The sequence below is a fragment of the Chiloscyllium plagiosum genome, chromosome 24 (assembly GCF_004010195.1).
Source record: "Chiloscyllium plagiosum isolate BGI_BamShark_2017 chromosome 24, ASM401019v2, whole genome shotgun sequence".
Lineage (NCBI taxonomy): Eukaryota > Metazoa > Chordata > Chondrichthyes > Orectolobiformes > Hemiscylliidae > Chiloscyllium > Chiloscyllium plagiosum.
The window spans coordinates 39,979-57,336 of NC_057733.1; the positions used below are offsets into that span (position 1 = coordinate 39,979).

A 17,358-nucleotide genomic window follows, 5' to 3' on the forward strand; every position below is an offset into this window, starting at 1 on the left:
GAGAGGAAGTCGTACGAGGCTAGGTTGAGAGTTCTCGGCCTTTTCTCGTTGGAACGGCGAAGGATGAGGGGTGACTTGATAGAGGTTTATAAGATGATCAGAGGAATAGGTAGAGTAGACAGTCAGAAACTTTTTCCCCGGGCACAACCGAGTGTTACAAGGGGACATAAATTTATGGTGAAGGGTGGAAGGTATAGGGGAGATGTCAGGGGTGGGTTCTTTACCCAGAGAGTGGTGGGGGCATGGTATGCGCTGCCTGTGGGAGTGGTAGAGTCAGAATCTTTGGTGACATTTAAGCGGCAATTGGATAGGTACATGGATGGGTGCTTAAGCTAGAACAAATGTTCGGCACAACATCGTGGGCCGAAGGGCCTGTTCTGTGCTGTATTGTTCTATGTTCTATGAAAGCAGAAATTAGGGATCTAGGAAGTGGATTAAAGAACAGGACCCAAAAGATAGTAATGTCTGAATTACTTCCCAATGTCATGTATTAGTGAGTAAAGGTTAGTCCAGATGAATGCAGAAGGGTAAGCTTTAGATTTCTAGGACATTGGGACTGTTTTGAGGATGCACCTGAACTGGAATGGAATCAACATCCTTGCGGGGATGATATTAGGTGATGCTGGGGAGAGTTGAAATTACCTTGATGGATTTGGAATCCAGAGGGAATATTCAGCAAGGGAAGATGGACGACTAAAATTAGAAGTGACAGCAAGTGAGTCAGGAAGGCATAGACATTATAGGCAAATTAAGGCACAAGGGAATTTGTCATGGTTGGATGATATTTATTTTAATGCAAAGAGTCTGACAAAGCAGATGAGTTGAGGGCACAAGTTAAAACATGAAGGTACAATGTCATTGCTGTCAATGAGACATGGTTGGAAGAGGGGCAGGATTAATATCCCAGGATACGTGGTTCTCAGGTGAGACAGGGAAGGAGATAAAAAGGAGAAGGTGTCGCAATTTCGATCAGGGAAGCTATTACAGCTGTAAGGAAGGATGAAATCTTAAGTTTCTCAAATAAAGCCGCATGGGTAGAATTCTGAAAGCACAAAAGGAGCAATCTCATTGCTGGGAGTGTACTCTAGACCCCCTAACAGTCTGAGAGAAATAGAAAAGTAGGTATATAGGTAAATTTCAGGCAAGTGTAAGAGTAATAGATCATATGGAATTTCAACATCCCTGACATTAACTGAGATAGGCATTGTGTGAAAGGTTTGGAGGGAGTGGAATTCTTAAAATGCATCTGGAGAGCTTTATAAGCGGGAACGGAGAAGACCTGATGAAAGGGAGTAGTCTGGACTTAATTTTATGTAACGGATTTTATGTAATGGGTGGCACGGTGGCTCAGTAGTTAGCACTGCTGCCTCACAGCACCAGGGTCCCGGGTTCAATTCCAGCCTTGGGCGACTGTGTGGAGTTTGCACATTCTCTCCGTGTCTGTGTGGGTTTCCTCCAGGTGCTCTGGTTTCCTCCAACAGTCCAAAGATGTGCAGGTCAGGTGAATTGGCCATGCTAAATTGCCCATAGTGCTAGGTACATTAGTCAGAGGGAAATTGGTCTGAGTAGGTTACTCTTCGGAGCGGTCGGTGTGGACTGGTTGGGCCGAAGGGCCTGTTTCCACATTGTAGGGAATCTAGTCGTCTAGAAGCTGAGTAAGTGTTTGAAGTATCAGTGGAGGAGTGTTTTGTCAACATAATCATAACTCCGTAAAATTCAAGATTGTTCGGGAAAAGGACAAGAATGGGCCTGAAAGCCAAGCTCCCAACTGGGGGAGGGCTACCTTTAATACAATCAGCTGTGATTTGTCCCCAGTGGTCTGGGAGTAGATGCTTTCAAGTAAATCTGTTTCCAAGTGGGATGCATTCAAGAAGGAAATACCATATATACCTGTGTGTAGGTTGATCTCATGAATAAGTCAACCTTTATTTTGGCCAAAAAATCTGGTATTTTTCATATACTTCATGTGTAAGTGGAGCCTATTTTTTCAGGGGTCTCTTCCTGACCATATATGATTAGATTAGATTCCCTACAGTGTGGAAACGGGCCATTTGGCCTAACAAGTCCACACCAACCCTCCGAAGAGAAACCCACCCAGACCCATTCCTCTCTGACGAAAGCACCTAACACTATGGACAATTTAGCATGGCCAATTCACCTAACCTGTACATCTTTGGGAGGAAACCGGAACACCCAGAGGAAACCCACGCAGACACTGGGAGAATGTGCAAACTCCACACAGACAGTCACCCAAGACTGGAATCGAACCTGGGTCCCTGACGCTGTGAGGCAGCAGTGCTAACCACTGAGCCACCGTGCAGCCTTAAAGGGCATGATTTGCACATTTTTGATTCAAATGCAATACCTGCGTCATCACATGTTACGCGCACCAGTATATATTTGCACAACGTGATCTCCAAATTGTCAAATTGAATGTTGATAACTATATATACTCTATATAATTTATTTATGTAATATTTACATACATATATTTGCCCTGTGCATGCAAATCCCCCCCGGTAGATGGCCTGACCACCTGGTATGCCTATTTATGTTTGTACATATGTGGAGACCTGCATTCTCTTTACGGTACTGGTAGCTGGAATATGGTATGACGGTACCATTCTACCGTAGCAGGCAGAATGGAGACAGTTATTTTGTAGATAAATATTCAATAATAGCCCTAATTCTCATTCCTTTTGTTTATTGTTTTATATAGAGATTTGGCTCTTGTTTGTCCCTTTTTTGACTCGTGCCAAGCATGAATTTCATCCCCTCAAACAATACCTTGTGTATAAGTTGACCCCCTAATTTCAGCTTTAAAAAAGTCTTCAAAACTTGACCTATACACAAGTATATATGGTATAGAGAGTACGGAGCCAACATCCTCCAATAAAGAGGGTAGGACTATCAAATCATGTGAACCCTGAATATCAAAGATTAGATTAGATTCCCTACAGTATGCAAATAGACCCTTCGGCTCAACAAGTCCACACCAACCGTACAAAGAGTAACCCACTCAGACTCATTCCCCTACCCTATATTTACCCCTGACTAACGCACCTAACACTCTGGGCAGTTTAGCATTGCCAATTCAACTGAGCACATTTTTGGATTGTGGGAGGAAACCGGGACACCCAGAGGAAACCCACATAGACATTGGGGGAATGTGCAAACTCCTCACAGACAGTCACCCAGTGTGTGAATTGAGCCGGGTCCCTGGTGCTATGAGGCAGCAATGCTAACCACTGAGCCAACGTGCTGCCCCAAAGGATATAGGGCACTGGATTAAGAGAAAAAGGGGAGACTTACAGCAGAGGTCCTAGAGGAATATTGAATGTGCAAAAGGGAAATTCGGAAAGCTAAATGGGCTATGAAAGGATACTACTGAAAAATGTGTTGCTGGAAAAGCTTATACCCGAAATGTCGATTCGCCTGCTCCTTTGGTGCTGCCTGACCTGCTGCGCTTTTCCAGCAACACATTTTTCAGCTCTGATCTCCAGCATCTGCTGTCCCCACTTTCTCTTATGAAAGGATACTGACAGGTAAAATAAATGAAAATCTGAAGTTATTTTACAAATGCATTTATGGTAAAAGGATATTGAGGGAAAAGAGTAGGGCCCATTTAAGGTAATTTGTGTGTGGATCCAGAGGATGTAGGTAGGATTCTAAATGAATATTATGTGTTGGTGTTCACTAGTGACAGGGAGGAATCTAGAAATCAGGGAAAAGGCCTGTTGATACACTTAAAGAAGTTACCATAGATAGGCAGGAGGTCCTGAGTGGTCTGGTAGGTTTAAAAGGAGATAAACCTCTAGGCTGGATGAAATGTATCCCAGGCTGATGAATGAGGCAAGGAGGAAATAGTAGGGGCACTTGCAAAAATCTTCAATTTTTATCTGGCCTCTGGGGAGGTACTAGAGGACAGGCAATATGGTCCTGTTACTCAAGAAGGGAGCAAGGGATAATCCAGGAAACTACAAAGCAATCAGTCTAACCTCTGTGGTGGGGAAACAGTTGGAGACAATTCTAAGCAACAGAATTATTCTGCATTTGGAGAGACAGGGATTCATCAGGAACAGTCAGAATGGTTTCGTTAAGGGAAGGCTGTGTCTGATCGAGTTGATTGAATTTTCCAACGAGGTGATCAGGTCTGTGGGTGGGGGTAATGCTATTGATGTAGTCTACTGGATTTCAGCAAGGCTTTTGATAAGGTCCCGTATGGGAGTCAGATAGCAAAGGTAAGAGCCTGTGGGATCCTTGGAAATTTGACTCCAGAATTGGGTGGTGTGGCAGGAGGCAGAGTGTGATGGAATATTCCCCACCAGCCTGGCTGGGAGCAGCTTCAACAATGATGATGAGATATAGATAGGCTGGACAAATGTGCTGACCACTGGGAAATGAAATTCGATCCAGCTCACTGCGAGGTGATGCACTTGGGCAGGACCAACAAGGCGCGGGAATACCTGATGAACGGTAGGACCCTGGGAAGCACCAAGGGTCAGAGGGACCTTGGTGTGTTCGTACACTGCTCCCTTAAGGTGGGCAAAGTGGGTAAGAAGGCATATGGGATACTTGTTTAAACTAACCAAGGCATAGTGTTGAAGGGTAGGGGAGGTCATGCTGAAACTGAATGAAATGTTGGTTCAGTCACAGCTGAGTATTGTGTGCAGTTCTGGTATCCCCACTGTAGGAGGGATATGATAACAGTAGAGAGGATGCAGAGGAGATTTACCAGGATGTTCCTAGGCTGGAGAGTTATGAAGGGAGATTGGACAGACTGGGGTTTGAGCAGAGGAGGTTGAGAGGGACATGATTGAGATGTACAAAATTATGAGGAAACATTTTTTACATTCAGAAGATGGTGAAAATCTGGAACTGACTGCCTGTGAGGGTACTGGAAGTAGAAATTGACATAACATTTAAGTAGTATTTAGCTGTGCAGTTGATGCCAGGGCAGACAAGGCTATGGGTCAAATGCTGAAAAATGGGATCTACCTGCAGCTCATGGATTTTAGCGGTTTGAGAAGACAGCTCACCACCTCAAGAGAACAGGCAATAAATGCTGGTCAACCAGCGACGCCCAAATCCCACATGTGAATTAAAGACGACATTGATTAATGACAAACATAATGCAACTAAAGAGTGACAAATCCCCAGGACTTGATGGATTCTATCTGATAGTGAAGTAAGGAAGCACATTGTAGATCCTGAACTGTAATCTTTCAACTTCTCTATGTTCAAGAATTGATCCCCAGGATTGGAAAATTGCACGTCAGTCTGCTAGTTAAGAAGGATGAAAGAGGATAGGTCAAGGTACTTTCTAGATGATATGAAGTTAAATACAGTGGATGATGTCCAAAGAGACTTGGAGGTTCAGGTGCATAAATCTTTTAAATGTCAGGAACAGGTGCAGGTAATACTCAAGAAAGCTAATGGAATGCTGGCCTTTCCATCAAGAGGACTGAAGTACATAGGTGCAAAGTAATGCTGCAGTTATACAAAATACTGTTTAGACCCGACTTGGAGTACTGAGAGCACACTTTAGGAAAGATATTTTGGCCTCGGAGGGAGTACAACATCAGCTTACAAGAATGATGCCTGGGCTTTAGGGATTAAGTTATGAGGAGAGATTATACAAATTTAGCCTGTTTTCTCTCGAATTTAGAAGGTAAGAGGGTAACTTGATCAAAGTCTTCAAGATATTAACAAGAAAAGACAGGGTAGGTAAAAGTAAACTATCTCCACTAGTTGGATATTCGAGAATAAAATAGAAGGCATAGTTTAAGAATTAGGGTCAAACTATTTAGGAGAGATAAGAGCATAAGGAGCAGGGATAGGCCATCTGACCTTTTGAGCCTGCTCTGCCATTCAATCAGATCATGGCTGATCTTTTTGTAGCCTCAGTTCCACTTGCCCACCCTCTCACCAAAACCCTTAATTTCTTTACTGTTCAAAAAATGACCTATCATGGTTTTAAAAACGTTCAATGCGGATGCCTCAACTATTTCACTGGGCAGGGAATTCCACAGATTCACAACCGTCTGAGTGAAGAAGTTCCTCTGTTCAGTCCTAAATCTGTTGCACCTAATTTTGAGGCGATATCTCCTATTCTAGTTTCACCCAACAGTAGAAACAATCTCCCTGCTTCTATCTTATCTATTCCCTTCATAATTTTATATATTTATGTAAGATTGCTGCACCCCCCCTCCAATTTCTTATAAATTTCAATGGATATAATCCCAGTCTACTCAGTTTCTCCTAATAAGCCAATCCCCTCAACTCCAGAATCAACCTAATGAATCCGCTCTACACCTCCTCCAGTGCCAGTCCATCCTTTCTCAAGTAAGGAAACCTCAAAACCGTACACAGTACTCAAGGTGTGGTCTCACCAGCACCTTCTCCAACTGCTTTTAAACTCAATCCCTTTAGCAATGAAGGACAAAATTCCATTGACCTTCCTAATTACCTGTTACATCTGCAAAGCAACCTTCTACGATTATGCACAAGGACACCCAGGCGCCTCTGTAGAGCAGGATGCTGCAATTTTTAACCGTTCAAGTAATAGTTCTTTTTACTGTTATTCCTACCAAAATGTATGACTTCACATTTATCAACACTCTACTGCATCTGCCAGACCTTTGCCCACTCACTTAAACTGTCTACATCCCTCTGCAAAGTTTTCCAGTCCTCTGAACACTTTGCTCTACCACTCATCTTAGTGTCATCTGTGAGTTTTGACACACTACACATGGTTCCCAAATCCAAATCATCTATGTAAATGATAAATAATTGTAGTCCCAGCACTAATAACTGAGGCACCCCACTAGTCCCTGATAGCAACCAGAAAAGCACTCATTTATCCCCTTTCTTTGCTTTCTGTTAGTTAACCAATCCTCTATCCATCCTAATTTTTGCTTGTAACACAATGCACCTTTATTTTATGCAGCAGCCTTTTGTACGGCACCTTGTCGAATGCCTTTTAAAACCAGATACACCACATCTAAGGGTCCCCATTGTCCACTGTGCTTGTAATGTCTTCATAGAATTCCAGTAAATGTTGCTTCCAGATGTTAGGAAGCACTTCTACAAACGAAGAGTGGTACTTGTTTGGAACGCTCTCCAACAAAAAACAGTTGATGCTGGATCAGTTGTTGATTTTAAATCTAAGATAAATATTTCTGAAGCAAAGGTATTATGGAATATGGACCAAAGGTGACTATGTGGAGTTAAGCCACAGGTCTCATTGAATGGTGAAACAGGCTCAAAGGCCTCAATGGCCTACTACTGTTCCTGTGTTCCTTTGACTCTTGCTGCACAAAGTCTCCCTGCTTTGCATGTGCTTGCAGTGCTATGTTGCAGCTGCTGTTGAGAACTGGTAATACGCAGTGATGTTCACTTGTCTCATATCCTGTAAGCAAGTACAGTGGTCCCTTGTCCCCGCAGGGGATGCATTCCAAGACCTGCCATGGAAGCCTGAAACCACGGATAGGTGCGAACCCATTCATTTAAATGGGAAACGAACCTTCCTGGTAGCCTCCTGGTCCCTGGTTCTGGAATGTTCCCTATTATATGTTCAGGCCGTGGTAGACCGTGGGTAACTGAAACCATGGAAAATAGACCCGTATCTAATAATGTATAATGCTGCAGGTCTGGCACAATGTGTGGAGAGAGAAAGAGTTTTGATTTCAGTGATTTTTTTTTTCAATTCATTGGATGATAGCATGGCTGGCTAGGCCAGCATTTATTGCCCATCCCATAGGGCAGTTTAAGCGTCGACTACATTGCTGTACTTGTGGGTCTGAAGTCTCATATAGGCCAGACCACGTAAGGATGGTGGTTTCCTTCCCTAAAGGACATTGGTGAACCAGATGGGTTTTTCTGGCAATCAGCAATGGATTCACGGTCACTCTATTAGACGCTTAATTCCAGATTTTTATTGAATTCAAATTTCGCTATCTGCTGTGGTGACATTCAAACCTGGGTCCCCAGAACTTTACCTGTGTCCCTGGATTAACAGTCCAGTGAGAGTACCACTAGGCCAGTGCCCCCCCCTTAGAACTGTGTTCAGAACTTGCTTTGAAAGATTGTCACTGGATTCGAAATGTAACACTGTTTTTCTCTCCACAAATGCTAGGTGACCTGATGAGTTTCTCCAGCATTTTCTGTTTTCCTGATTTTCAGCATCTGCTGTATTTTTGCTTTTAATATAAAAAATTAAAGTATAAATATTGCAGTCAACAGCTGTTTTAACAATATGCCTTGGAAAATCTCCCTGTTGTGCTGTACACTGGGATGCCACATGTAACCATACAAATTGCAAATGTTGGAAATCTGATCAATCTGTAATGTTAACTCTGACAATGCCAATGCTGTTGAATGAATATTTCCAACATTTCCTATTTATACTGGAAATAACATAGCCCTTTATTGGTCTTTTTGTCAATAACAATGGGTCAGAAATATTGTGCAGTATTTGATCAGTTGTCAATATGTTTCATTGATTTTCACAAACTGCTGTCCAGAACTGGTATTCCACAATGGGTGGGTGCTGTGTGTCCTTTCAAAAACTACTGCTTGTGACTATGCTATTAGATAGTCATAGAACTTAGCAGGACATGGACTATGATATGGGTGAGCGCATCACTAGTGATGTTTAACAGAGAAGTGTGAATGATACATTTTAGTCTGAAGAATGAGCAGATGGTTTAGTGTTGAAGGGTTACAAGAGCAGAGACCTACAGTTTCAATCTTCAAACTTTGGAGGTGCAAGACAAATTGAGAACGCTTTTGTACAGCCATACAGAACCACAGGCTTTATTGATAGAGGGATAGGGTACAAAAGCATTGGGAGCTCTACAAAACCATTATAAACCATTGGTTAAGATGCAGTTAAGTTCAGTTAAGGCCCCACTGGAAAGATGTCAGGGTCTTAGGAAGCAGAAGCTAGAATGGGATGAGGGACATCAGTTACATGGAGAAGATGGAATTGTTCTCCTTTCTAGCAGAGATGTCTGACAGGAACTTCACAGAGATGGTTGCAATCATGAAGGCTTCTGATAGAATAAATAAAGAGAACATGTGGCTGGAGGGTCAGTAACCAGAGGAGGGAAGAGTGAGGATAATTGGCAAAAGAACCAGAAACCAAGGAGATTCCCTTTTTGATATTGGTTGTGGAACCATCGTGACCATATTGCCTGAAGAGCTGGTGGATGCATATTCAATCATGACTTTGAAATGAGAATTTTTTAGAAAGGAATATGTACAAAACAGTGAGGAAAGAGAAGTGGAGTGGCAGTAGTGAATTGCTCTTTCCTAAAGCAGACACCAGCACGATTGGCCATCTGTTTCTCACCTGTGCTATATTATTTTGAAGATTGATGTTTTGTTTTCTGTCTTTCTTTCTCAGTTGCTGCAGCACAAGCCCAAGCAGAGGAAAGGAGGAGCCAAAGTGTAAATAGTCCTGTTTCCTCTGATCCACCACCAGTCATTGCAAAGGCACCAACCAAACCAGGTATCTGGATACTTGCTGAGCTGAGCTTGCATGACCAGGATCAACAATCTCAACCTGATTCAGTGTCCATTCTGTGGCAAGTCCATCCCCTAGTTTGTACACAGTCTGGTTTGGATCATTGTAAACCAGCTGCCGATGTGCATTTAAACCAGTTTTAAATTGGTTATTCCACTTAGATGCTTAAGAGTACCGTGCAAGTAGCCATTTAACATCTGGCTCTTTATCACCAAGCAAAGGATTCCCACAACAAAGTGCACAGTGATTTTGGTCTGAACATCTCACCCCCTCTCCTACAAAACCACTTTGGCCACAAAATGGGGTGAATAAAAGTTTTGAGCAAAGAACAGGAGGTTTTGAGAGCTGGCACAAGGACAGTGAAATGATGGACTCTTTGCTGTGTTTTCTGTGATTTGGTTTGCTAAATCAAATTTATTATTATTTATATTCCCTGATTATAGAGCTGATCTCTCTTCTAGAGTTTACACTTTGCTAATCTTTCTTTCTTGCTGGGAATCTTTATGTCTCTCCTACTTCCCAAAGCACTTCACATTCTGGTGCTGCAATTACTGGGATGGAAGAATAACAGATAAGTCTTGCACAATTGATTCAGTTGGTCATTGATGAGCATTAGTACCTCATTTTTGATTCACAATCTAAGTATTCAGACCCCAAGAGCATACCTTGCTTGTGCAATTCAGAGGCATTGAAATTAGGAGTAGGAATAAACAATTCAGCCCTTCAAACCTGTCCTGCCATTAAACATGATTATGGCTGGTCTTACCTTGGTTTCAACTCCACTTTCCAGCCAGCTCCCCATAGCCCTTTATCCGACTTTTTATCGGAAACATATCTATTTCTTTCTTGAATCTGGTGATGTATTCTGCCTCCACTGCACTCTGGGGCAGTGAGTTCCATAGATTTACAATCTTATCCTCATCTCAGTTTTGAACCCATCTCCTCTCACTCAATGTCTATAACCTCTTGTCTGAGACAGGTTCCTCCTTGCGAAACAATGTTCCACATTCACCTTGTCAATCCCCTTTAGCATTTTATATACCTCAATCAGATCCCACCCCCCGGATTCCAGTGAGTACAAGTGCAAGCTGTTCAACCGCTCCTCATACGCCAGTCCTGGGATTAACCTGGTGACCCTCCTCTGAACTGCCTCCAGTGTCACCACATACTACCTCCAGTAAAGAAACCAAAACTGGACATGCGACTCCAGGTGTGGTCTCACCAATGCCGTATATAATTGTAACAATGCTTCATTACTTTTCTCATCCAGTTCTTTGCAATAAATCCCAAAATTCCATTTGCCTTTCTTAACATATGGTACATCTGCATGCCCACTTTCTGAAATAGGGCGACACGGTGGTTAGCACTGCTGCCTCACAGCGCCAGAGACCTGGGTTCAATTCCAGCCTCAGACGACTGACTGTGTGGAGTTTGCACATTCTCCCCGTGTCTGCGTCTCCCACAGTCCAAAGATGTGCAGGTCAGGTGAATGGGCCATGCTAAATTGTCCGTAGTGTTAGGTGAAGGGGTAACAATAGGGGAATGGGTCTGGCTGGGTTGCGCTTCGGCGGGTCGGTGTGGACTTGTTGGGCCGAAAGGCCTGTTTCCACACTGTAAGTAATCTAATTTAATTCATGCACAAGGGCACCCAGATCTCTGCACTGACGCTCTTTGAATCTGCTTTCCATGTAAATAACAATTTGCCCATTGAATTTTCCCACTGAAAAGATAACCTTATCCACATTAAACTCCATCTGCCAGGTTCTGGCCCATTCTCCTATCTGATCAGTATCCATTTGTAAACTCTTTATCTCCTACTCACTGTCTGCTTTCCCACCTACTGTCGTATCATCTGCAAATTTTGCTATGTTACATTCTGTCTCTGTTTGCAGATTGTTTCTATGTTGAGGTCCAAGAACTGAACCCTGCAGAACCCCACTAGTTACAGTTCATCATTGACAAGACCATAGCTCTTGCTGATGTTCCAGTTACATTCAGTCTTGAGTGTTCCAAATACATTAGGCCTCAGTCTATCAGTAGAAGTGTTTCTACTGATTGGTTGCTCTGTCCCTCCAACAAGGCTTGCTTTGTCAGTAGAATTCTCAGTAGTAAATAAAATTCTCATTAACCAGTTTGTCATCTCTCCTCACTAATGTTATGTGATTTCTCTTGATCAGTAATAGACGGCTCCACTCTAAAGACAGTTGAAAGACAGCGACTCGCCAAGGAGCGGCGAGAAGAAAGGGAGAAAGAATTTGGTGAGTGACAACTTTTCAAGGGGAGTAATGTGTGTGAGCAAGGGAGGAGGGTATGGAGAAAAGAGGAGTGTCAAGGCAGGGGTTTGGGACAGGTAACACATAGAGTAGAATCCCTACAATGTGAAAACAGGCCCCTCCGTCCAACAAATCCACTCCGAAGAGTAACCCACCCAGACCTATTCCCCTACCCTATTATCCTATATTTACTCCTGACTAATGCACCTAACCTACACATCCCTGAACACACACTATGGGCAATTTAGCATGGCCAATTCACCTAATTTGCACATCTTTGGATTGTGGGAGGAAACCAGATTACCCAGAGGAAAGCCGTGCAAACACCACACAGACAGTCCCCCAATGCTGGACTTGAATCTGGATCCCTGGCACTGAGGAGAAAGTGAGGTCTGCAGATGCTGGAGATCAGAGCTGAAAATGTGTTGCTGGAAAAGCGCAGCATGTCAGGCAGTATCCAAGGAGCAGGAGAATCGATGTTTCGGGCATGAACCCGGGAATGAGGAAAGTGTGCCAAGCAGGCTAAGACAAAAGGTAGGGAGGAGGGACTTGGGGAGGAGCGTTGGAAATGCGATAGGTGGAAACTGAGGCAGCAGTGCTAACTGCTGAGCAACCGTGCTGCTGTTGAAGGACAGGGTGTGGGAGTGGGTCTGAGGTGGAGATGAGTGTGGAAATAGGCGGTGTATGGAGATGGTTTGTATTTTTGTTTAGTGAGTCATAGTCATAGAGTCATACAGTGCAGAGAAGGCCCTTTAGCTCATTGAGCGTGTACCGACAATGACTCGCCACTAATGGCACACTAATCCCAATTTCCTGCACTTGTCCCATATTCTTGAATGTTATGATATTTCAAATGCTCATCCAAATATTTTTTAAAAGTTGTAAGGTTTTGAGCGTCCACTACATTCCCATACAGTGCATTCCAGACTCCCATCACCCATTGAGTAGAAAACATTGCTTTCTCAAATCCCCTGTGAATCTCCTGCCCCTTAGCTTAAAAGCTATGCCCTCTTGGGATTGACCCCTCAACCAAGGGACGGTGGAGGGAGTGATTTTGAAGGCAGTGGATATGGTGTCAATCAAGTGGGCTGGTTTTATTTAGCCTATGACTCAGCCTGTTAAGAGATGATATTACACACCTCTGAACCAAGTGGAACTTGAACTCAGGCTTCCCGGTCCAGGGGTCGGGATACTACTCAGTGTTCCCTGGATGGTGTCAAGCTGTTTGAGTTTTGTTGGGGCTGCACCCATTCAGACAAGGTGGGGAGCATTGTTTCTCTCTCTTGACTTGTTGTGTAGACAGTGATCAGGCTTTGGAGAGTCAGGAAGTTACTTGCACCCCTTCAGAATTCCTAACCACTAATCTGGTAGCCACCATATTTATATGGTAAGCCCACTATTAGTTTCAAATAAATGGTTACAACACCTCATCACCCAAAGGGTGTTGATCTTACATTGAGTAGAAAGGATCTGAGGCGAGAGTGTGATGTATCGAACGGTGAAAGTCACCATGCTAGTATTTGTCGAGAGTGTGCTGCTGGAAAAGCACAGCAGGTCTGGTAGCATCTGAGGAGCAGGATATTCAATGTTTTGGGCATAACATTGGGTTTATGCCCAAACCGTCGATTCTCCTGTCCCTTGGATGCTGCTTGACCTGCTGTACTTTCCCAGCAGCACACTCTCGACTCTGATCTCCAGCCTCTGCACTCCTCACTTTCTCCTCCATGATAGTATTTGTGGCATTTTTTTAATAACTGATCCACTGCTGTTTTACGTTTATGCCATTAGCTGCAAAAGAACTTTACATGCTAGAAAAAGAAAAGAAAATAAGACTCCAGTATGAGAAACAAATGGAAGAGCGTCAGAGGAAATTGCAAGAACAACGACAGAAGGAGCAGCAGAAGAGAGTTGCGGTGGAAGAGAAACGAAGACAAAAACAGGAAGAAGAAAAGGTCAGCATAGTGGCTGGGGAAGGGCCTCCTCTAATTATACCGAGTGTTGCAAAATTACATAAGAATTTAAAACAGTAGGCCATTCAACCCCTCAATCCTGCTCTATCATTCAGTATGATCATGGCTGACATGGTTGTGGCCTTATCTTCACTTCTGCCCGGCCCATAGCCCTCAACTCCCTTGCAGATCAATAATCTGTCTAATGTAGCCCCCACTGCTCTCTATGGAAGAGAATGGCAAAGACTGACGACACTCAGAGGTTTGGAGATGCCAGTGTTGAACTGGGGTGTACAAAGTTAAAAATCTCAACACCAAGTTATAGTCCAACAGGTTTAATTGGAAGCACAACCACCTGATGAAGGAGCAGCGCTCCGAAAGCTAGTTCTTCCAATTAAGCCTGTTGGACTATAACCTGGTGTTGTGTGATTTTTAACTTTGGACACTCCGAGGAAGTGCCTCCTCTTCTTTGATTCCTTATTGTGAAGCTTTGCACCATCTTCCGAGATTCCGCTGGAGGGGGAAGTGTCCTCTCAGCATCCATCCTGTCATGCCCCATCAGAAACTCATCTGCAGCACGTAAAGCTTAATACAGTTTCCTTGTATTCTTTCATAGGATGCAAGTATCACAGACAAATCCAACATTTATTCCTATCTTTAATTGCCTTTGAGGTAATGAGAGAAGTACCATATTGAACTGATGCTGCCATGTGCTAATGGTAAAAGCATAGAACCCTACCGTGCAGAAAGAGGCCATTCAGCCCATCGAGTCATAATGGTTTTGAGCCAACTGAGTGACTTGCTTGGTCATTTCAGAGGGCAGTTAAGGGTCAACCACACTGCTGGATTCACATGAAGGCCAGACCAAGTTGGGGGGAGGGGGGGTGGATTTAATTCCCTAAAAGACGTTAGTGAACAAGATTAGTTCTTACAATAGTCCAGTAGCTTCTTGGTTACCCTCCCCCCAGACTTATTTATTAATCCATCAGCTGCCTTGGAGAGGTTTGAACTCTGGATTATTTGCTCATTACATCACTACTAAACTACTCCAGCCCCTTTATTTATTCTTTAATGCTTAGCTTACTTCTCGTGCGTTCAGACATATGCATTATTCCCATGAAAGAGGGGTAAACGTTGTACCAAAGTGCCCAGGGAAAACAGACCCCCTTGTACGGTGGCACAGTGGTTAGCACTGCTGCCTCACAGCGCCAGAGACCCGGGTTCAATTCCCACCTCAGGCGACTGACTGTGTGGAGTTTGCACATTCTCCCCGTGTCTGCATCGGTTTCCTCCGGATGCTCCGGTTTCCTCCCACAGTCCAAAGATGTGCAGGTTAGGTGAGTTGGCCATGCTAAATTACCCGTAGTGTTAGGCGAAGGGGTAAATGTAGGGGAATGGATGTGGTGGGTTGCACTTCGACAGGTCGGTGTGGACCTTTTGGGGCAGAAGGGCCTGTTTCCACACTGTAAGTAATCTAATCTAAAGACTCTGCACCTTAGAGATTGCTATGGCACAAACCATCATCTTTCGAGGTGTAGAGTTCCAGTAAACACAGTGCTAATGTTGAATATTATTCCGATTGTGTGCCTAGCAGATGAAGTATAACGTGGATAAGTATAAGGTTATCCATTTTGGTAACAAAAACGAGAGCAGATTATCTGGCTACGAATTGAGAGAGAGAAGTATGCAACAAGACATTGGTGTTCTCATACACCAGTCATTGAAGATAAGCATATAGGGCACAGCAGGCAGGGAAAGGATTGGAGTACAAGAGCAGGCATGTCTTTATACAATTATAAAGGGCCTTGGTGAGACCACCCTAGGAGTAGTGTGTGCAGTTTTGTTCTCCTTATCTGAGGAAGGATGTTCTGGCAATGGAGGGAGCGCAGTGAAGATTTACCAGACTGATTCCTGGGATGGTAGGAATGATGTATGGGGAGAAACTGGATCTGTTGGGATCCATGTAAACTGGATCAATTTACAGAGCTGGGCTGAGAAGTGGCAGATGGAGATCAACCTGAATAAGTGCAAAGTGATTCATTTTGGAAGGTTGAGTTTGAATGCTGAATACAGGGTTAAAGTCAGGATTCCTGGCAGTGTGGAGTAACAGAGGGATCTTGGGGTCCAAGTACATAGATCCCTCAAAGCTGCCACCCACGTTGATAGGGTTGTTAAGAAGGTGTATGGTGTTTTGGCTTTCATTAGCAGGGAGATTGAGTTTAAGAGCTGCAAGGTTTTGCTGCAGCTCTATAAAAACCTGGTTAGACCACACTTGGAATATTGTGTCCAGTTCTGTTCGCCTCATTATAGGAAGGATGTAGATACTTTGGAGAGGGTGCAGAGGAGATTTACCAGGATGCTGCTTGGATTGGAGGGCGTGTCTTATGAAGAGAGGTTGAGTGAGCTAGGGCTTTTCACACTGGAGAGAAGGAGGAAGAGAGGTGACATGATAGAGGTGTACAATGTAATGAGAGGCATAAATAGAGTAGATAAAGAGACTTTTCCCCAGGGCATTGGAGGAAGGTATAGGGGAGATGGCAGAGGTAGGTTCTTTATGCAGAGAGTGGTGGGTGCATGGAATGCACTGGCAGCAGTGGTAGTAGAGTCAAAGACATCAGGGAGATTTAAGCAACTGCTGGACAAGCACATGGATGGCAGTAAATTGAGGAGTGTGTAGGTTAGGTTGATCTTGGATTCCGATAAATACTCGGCACAACATGGTACTATGCTGTCCTGTTCTATGTCCTGTATATTCCCTGCAGTTTAGAAGAATGGGGTGGGGGGATCTCATAGAAACCTAAACCGGGTCAACACAGGAAGAATGTTTCTAATGGCCAGGCAGCCCAGAACCAGGAGTGACAGTCTACATATGTGCAGAATCGTTAGATATGGGCAAATGTTTTCACCCAGAGAATGGTGGGCCTGTGGAATTCTCTGCCATATAAAGTGGTTGAGGGCAAAGCGTTGAATGTTTTTAAGGAGATGGATATAATTCTGAGGGCTAATGGAGTCAAACGGATAAGGAGACCAGGGTACTGTATTGGATGATCATATTGAATAGCAGAGCAAGCTTGATGGGATGAATGGCCTCTGCTCTAATTTTCTGTGTTCTTGACACTTGTGATTGTGTGATGTTTGAACATTGTCAGTGATACATGGAGCAAAGAGGAACTTAGCCTAGTACCACTCACTTCTGCTAGTGTACAGGGAAGCTGGATGTTCATAGCAACAGTGACCTTTGATGCTATCATGTTCCATGTGGTTGATGCTGAACGTACGAAGATTAGCATCCATATGTTCCACTGTTCGCACGCCCACCCGAAATAACTGGGCTGTGCATAAATGCTCCAGTTTACTTAAGGGATAGAGTAACCATGATACTGCCTCAGCTTGCAGTGTGGCGGCTATAATCATCACTCATTCATTCCTGACTCCGAGCAATGTCATAGAGTCATAGAGATGTACAACATGGAAGCAGACCCTTCGGTTCAACCTGTTCATGCCGACCAGATATCCCAACCCAATCTAGTCCCACCTGCCAGCACCTGGCCCATATCCCTCCAAACCCTTCCTATTCATATACCCATCCAAATGCCTCTTAAATGTT

At 43.8% G+C, this 17,358-nt stretch overlaps 1 protein-coding gene across 8 annotated transcripts in view; it reads left to right on the top strand.

Moving 5' to 3' along the window:
- The window catches only part of map7d3 (MAP7 domain containing 3), a 92,316-nt gene that overhangs the window by 4,133 nt on the left and 70,825 nt on the right, over nucleotides 1–17,358 (top strand). For all 8 annotated transcript variants that reach the window (XM_043714257.1, XM_043714258.1, XM_043714263.1 and 5 more), the window contains exons 2-4: nucleotides 9,410–9,514; nucleotides 11,707–11,787; nucleotides 13,591–13,754. In XM_043714257.1, the coding sequence (XP_043570192.1) occupies nucleotides 9,410–9,514; nucleotides 11,707–11,787; nucleotides 13,591–13,754 (350 nt within the window). The remainder of the gene's footprint in view (nucleotides 1–9,409; nucleotides 9,515–11,706; nucleotides 11,788–13,590; nucleotides 13,755–17,358) is intronic.